The following is a 6,000-nucleotide window of genomic DNA, read 5'->3' on the forward strand; positions in this document are numbered from 1 at the left end:
ATTACCCACTCCTGTACAGTGTAGCTCTGTAGTTCCGCTTAGTATCTGTGTGTGTGTGTGTGTGTGTGTGAGAGAAAGAGAGAGTGTATGTGTGTGTGTGTGTGTGTGCGTGTGTGTGTGTGTGTGTGAGAAAGAGAGAGTGTATGTGTTTGTGTGTGTGTGTGTGTGTGTGTGTGTGTGTGTGAAAAAGAGAGAGTGTGTGTGTGTGTGTGGTCCAGCAGACATCTGTCTGAGCCCTGAGCCACAGTGTATAGCAGAGCCTTGAGCCTGGTGGAGCAGTTGGTGATGGGGCCAGGGGGGGGGGGGGGTTTGGAGGAGGTAGTGGTGATGGAGATGGGGGGGGGGGGGGGGGTTGTAGCTGCAGTCTATTCATCACAGGTCCACAGGAAACAAACAATTGCGAGGGGCTTAAGGACGGGGGGGAAATAGTGCAAGAAAGACAAGAGTTCCCGCCAGGCTCCTGCCTATTCCCCCGGTCACAGCAGTGGGCTGTGTGCCTGTCAGAGAGCTACACGCTACAGGCACGGCCCTCACAGTGGGAAGCCTGGCCTATCACACATGTGCAGTGTATAGGGGACCCCCCTCCGCTGGATATCCTAGCCCGAGCCTATCTGCATACATCAGAGCATGGAGCTTGCTTGCTTGCTCGCTCGGCTGTGAGTGAGTGAGTGGGTGAGTGTGTGTGTGTGTGTGTGTGTGTGCGTGTGTGTGTGTGTTTGGTTGTGTGTGTGTGTGTGCGTGTGGTTGTGTGTGTGTGTGTGTGTGCCCCTGGAGAAGAGAGAGTTTCTCTATAGGGTCTTAACTACGGGAGCAGATTGCGAGTACAGCATGCCTGAGGGTTTCCGTGACAACCAGCCTTTCCTGTCCAATCGCATCGCGAGCCCACAGATTGAAAGGTGATCCTGAGGGATCCATTTTTTAAGCCTGCAGTGATGCACGTCCACGGCACCAGACTCCTCCGAAAAGCCGCCTGGCATCCGAGATATTCGCAGGCGCTCGCTGGCTCGCCACTGCCCATCCGTCGATTGATTTTGTATTTTCATCAAAATAGATTACATTCCGAGACAACAACGAAAAAAGAAAAGTGGCGAGAGAAAGAAACAAAAAAAAAACCCAAACACAGACGTTTCAAGTGTCGTTGTATTCTCATCACGAGCACTTCCACTATAAATAATGAACATGTATCATCTATCCACACTGTCTGTTTTTTGGCTCGTCTCTTGCGCCAGCCCTGTAAATGAACAGAGGTTGCATGGAGGTTTCATCATACGAGTGTTTAAAATCAGTGGGGTGTCACATCGACGTGACAGCCAGGGCCATCATTCACAGGAGCCATTTTTTCCCCCCTCCCTCTCCCTCTCCCTCTCTCCAGCGGGATGTCAGAAGTACCAGCGTGTGACAGGCTCCCATCATCAGAGGGGACAGGAGGGGGAAGGGGGAGGGTGATGATGAGGGGTGAGGGGTTTGATGGTGGTGGTGGGGGGTAGGGGAGAGATGGGGATGGCTTGAGTGGTCTTGTGCTTTGCCTTTGTGACCGTGCATGTCCACTTAAAACTGAGGGGAAGTCACCTCACATGATGTGTGCTATTCACTATGCTATGCTATGCTATGCTCCTATCATGTCATGCTATTTAAACTCCCCCATTACAGTACCTGTACTTTGACTTTGAACAAATGTTGTGTTTTTTGATAAATGCTTTACATTTACTTACATGAGATAACAATGTGCATACTGTCTTAACGTCATATGGTCCAGCACCTGCGTGTGGGATGTGTGTGTTTTCTCAACTCTCTTACAGTAACACTAGAGATTTGTTCACTGAAATACATTTCTCACACTACTTTCTCTCTCCCTCTCTCTTTCTGTCTGTCTCTCTCTCTATCTCTCTATCTATCTCTCCATTCTATCTATCTCTCTCCGTTGCGCTTCTCCAGGCCTCAGCTCACCGCCAGCCAACATCACCACGTCGGGCGTGCCAAGCATAGTCACGCCAATCGTTAACGGTTTCACGGGCATCCCGCACCAGCCCAATGGCCACCCAGCCGTCGAGGCCGTCTACACCAACGGCCTCCCTCCGTACTCCACCCAGAGCCCCACCGCCGCCGACACCCTTCAGCAAGCCTTCACCGGAGTACAGCAATACACAGGTAAACACCACAATACACAGTAAACACTGCAATACACAGGTAAACACTGAATTACACAGGTAAACACCACAATAGACCGTAAATATTGTAATACACAGGTAAACACCACAATAGACCGTAAACACTGCAATACACAGGTAAACACTGAATTACACAGGTAAACACCACAATAGACCGTAAACACTGTAATACACAGGTAAACACCACAATACACAGGTAAACATTGTAATACACAGGTAAACACCACAATACACAGGTAAACATTGTAATACACAGGTTAAACACTACAATAGACAGTAAACACTGCATTACACAGGTAAACACCACAATACACAGTTAAACATTGCAATACACATTTTCCAGCTCATTTCCATCATTGGAGCACAAAATGGATCTGTAAGCAGCCATGCTGCTTTTACCTCTAGCAGAACCACTATTTGCTTGATTCCACTAGCAGCAAAGTCATAGAGGTTCAGTGTTTGTCGAGTGCATGAGGAGTCCATTTCTGTCCACTCTCTTTGTCCGTAGCTATCTACCCCGCCACCACACTGACCCCCATCGGACAGACCCTGCCACAGGCCCCACAGGTCATCCAGCAGCAGCAACAGCGAGAAGGTGAGGGTGAGAGACTCCTTTTCTTCTTTCTCTGACCGACGACACCGCGCTCGCCGAGTCCAGCCCGGGGGCCGTATTTCAAACGGGTGGCATATCGCATTCACAACAGCTATTGATTGTGGTAATGTGGAGCCAGGACTAAAGTGGATTTGATGTCCACTCATCCTGACAGCGAAAAGTCACTTCTCGCCCCTGTGGAGAGATGGGTAGAGGTAGAGGTAGAGGTCGGGGGTGGGGGTGGGGGATTGGCTGGAGGGTATAACTTGCTATAAATAGCCGCAATGCAATATGGCAGTGTGTGTCGACCATAAGCACTTATTATGTCAACAGCAGATATGGATTCTGAAGCTGACGGATGTCGTTTTGTTTGTGTGTTTTGTTTGTTTTTTAATGGTTTGCAGGACCCGAGGGCTGTAATCTCTTCATCTACCACCTGCCACAAGAGTTTGGCGATAACGAGCTCATGCAGATGTTCCTGCCCTTCGGGACTGTCATCTCCTCCAAGGTCTTCATGGACAGAGCCACGAACCAGAGCAAATGCTTCGGTGGGTCTCGACAGCTGCCCGATGAAAAATGCATGGAGAATTAGGAGAGATTCATGCACAGCCTGCTGAATATGCAATATTTTTGACGCCTGCGCCAATCAATACTCTTTCATATGTAGTCATGACTTAAATAGTCGAAAAACATCAAAATTCTGGCTTGCGTCCAAAGCAAATAAATGTCTATATATTCCGAGCTCGCCAATGATTTTTCCCTCCCTCTCACTCTCGCTCCTTCCACCCCAAAAGTTCAAGAGCAGTGGGTGGGAATTTTATGGATTTCCACAAAGCCCCAGTAGCTATTTCACGGTGAAGGGTGACCTAAAAACTTCATCCGTCTGTATAACTATATCAGTGTACAGATCACCGCTCCTTAACCTCTGCTCACATCAATATCAGGAAAGAACTGGGTCTGACTCACGTCTTCTCCTGAATCTGTCGACTCCCTCTCGGCCTCCCGCCGGAACGCACGGTGCCACCTCCTCCAAAAGCCCAGCTCTGGCCTTTACAAATCGCAGCAGTAGGCAGGCAGGCAGGCAGGCAGGCATGGCAGGAGAACGGGCGAGAGAGCATTATGGATCAACATTTGTTTTCGCTTCAGGGAGCAGCACCTTCCTGGACAAAAATTGATTGTATCCAGGTCTCCGGGGGGACTTAATAACGTATAAATTCATGAGAAAGGACCCATTTGTGGTATTGACTAAAGCACAATGCATTTACAGCATAATGTTACATCTGGGGAATGCATGCTCTATGGGGTAATTAATCTGCAGGGGAAGAGGGAAGGGGGGGGGGGGAGGTAGCGCGGCCGATTTTGCCTGGAGAAAAACTGACATGGATAGCTCCTCCAATCACCCACCGCAGCCATCACCTTTTCCTTAAGCTGCCTTAAATCCACATCCTTTCCTGTCATCAGTATTAGTGCCCCCCCAACACACGCACGCACACACTCTCTCTTTTTCACACACACACACACACACACACACACACACACACACACACACACACACACACACACACACACACACACACACACTATCCTTGGCATGCATGTGTCACATAACCCTTCTCCCCTAATGGCTCGGCGGCAGAGAGCCTCCCCTCGTCCAGGTAGCCAGGGACCCAGGGAGAGGCCCCGCTGTTTGACATGCTTCATCAGCCGCCCTTAATGACACTCCAGACGTCAGGAAGTGGCGCCACCAGAGCCGCACTCCGCTGCAGTTTCTGGTCACTGCTCTCTAGGCTTTGGCTATTAGTGGAAACTGGGTGGTCAGTGTGAGATGTAGGGGAATGTTTTTATGGGCTATTTGCTATTTGTCTGGGAAATGTGTCTTTACCTTCATGCAATGTATCGTTTTTTCTCCTTGATTGGCTTGCAGCAATTCACACAGCACTGTTCAGCAACCTTTCCAACACAACTTTTTCAAAATAAGTACAGCAATGATACTGTCTCAGTCTCAATATGAACTTTAGCCACATTTGACACGGCTGTCCAACACAAAACGGGGGTACGGCTAAGCCGTAATGTATGTGACCAGCAGAAAAATAGTCTCACAAAAGGCAGGGTTATTTCTGTGGCGCATGACTGAGCAAATTCATTGCCCAGATTGTCGTTGTGCGCTTGTCTCCTTCTCTCTCTCTGGTCCCTCTGACTCAGAGCTCTGGGTCTGAACCCTTTTATTTTCTTACTTTTCTCTCTCTCTCTCTCTTTTTAATCCCCACAGGTTTCGTGAGTTTTGACAACCCAGCAAGTGCACAAGCGGCGATCCAGGCCATGAACGGCTTTCAGATCGGGATGAAGAGGTTGAAAGTTCAGTTAAAACGGCCGAAGGACGCCAGCCGCCCGTACTGACAGTCTCTTCTACAGTTTCCACTGCAAGAGCACAGGTCAGCCTACTTTAAACTTTTCAACTGTGCATGCATGCAACAAGTTATTAGCACTTGTATGCTTTCATAGAACTGAGAATAACTATCAAGTGTGGGGTATGGACCGTGAAGCATTAGATATCTTTAGGTCGATTTTCTGACTTTTCTGTCAAGCATTAGCTAGCTACCGTAGAGAATACTAACATTCTAAAATGCTATTAGAATCTTTCTGTCTTTCCAGCATCTGACAGCCAAACCTAACAATCATGTTGAAACATCTCGATCTGTCTCTCTTCCCAGGTTTTGAGAAGTGAAATCTCATGAGGAGTTACAACTTTTTTTCTTTGAAAACTAATAAAAAAAAACAAGTACAAAAAATGCAAAGGGATTTTTTCAAAAAGACATATCAGCATTTCCTTACGAAGACACATTGCCGAGGCGGGAGGCACTACAGGAGTTTGCAGCACGTGGATGGACTACAATCCGACAGCATCAGCAGCACAGGGCAAAAAAAAAAGACCAAGTGAAATCTGAAAAGATGCGAACTCTTGAGCTACAGAATTTTCTCTCTCGCTGAGACTTGAATTGTTAATTAAGCAACAAACAAAAAAAAAGCAGCAAGAACAACAAATAGATTTCTATATACGTATTATATACACATATAATATATATAAAGGAAGAGGCGATTGTGGCTTTTACTCTACAGGACAAATGAGGGTTAAACTTGAAGATCAAGAAAAATACAATGGATAAAAAAAAAGAAAGTTCAGTCCCACTGCAGGGCGTTCTTTCTTTCTTTCTTTCTCTCTTTCCCTCTTTCCGCTATTCT

At 47.6% G+C, this 6,000-nt stretch overlaps 1 protein-coding gene across 4 annotated transcripts in view; it reads left to right on the plus strand.

The window, feature by feature from the left end:
* The window catches only part of celf5a (cugbp, Elav-like family member 5a), a 39,306-nt gene extending 33,517 nt beyond the window's left edge, over positions 1-5,789 (plus strand). For 3 of the 4 annotated variants that reach the window (XM_042057451.1, XM_042057448.1, XM_042057452.1), the window contains exons 6-10: positions 1,936-2,148; positions 2,677-2,769; positions 3,165-3,308; positions 5,030-5,192; positions 5,472-5,789. In XM_042057451.1, the coding sequence (XP_041913385.1) occupies positions 1,936-2,148; positions 2,677-2,769; positions 3,165-3,308; positions 5,030-5,157 (578 nt within the window). In that variant the 3' untranslated portion in view covers positions 5,158-5,192; positions 5,472-5,789. The remainder of the gene's footprint in view (positions 1-1,935; positions 2,149-2,676; positions 2,770-3,164; positions 3,309-5,029; positions 5,193-5,471) is intronic. The other variant, XM_042057449.1, reaches the window with a different exon arrangement.
* The last annotated feature ends 211 nt before the right edge of the window (positions 5,790-6,000 follow it).

Source organism: Alosa sapidissima, chromosome 12 (assembly GCF_018492685.1).
Source record: "Alosa sapidissima isolate fAloSap1 chromosome 12, fAloSap1.pri, whole genome shotgun sequence".
Classification (NCBI taxonomy): domain Eukaryota; kingdom Metazoa; phylum Chordata; class Actinopteri; order Clupeiformes; family Clupeidae; genus Alosa; species Alosa sapidissima.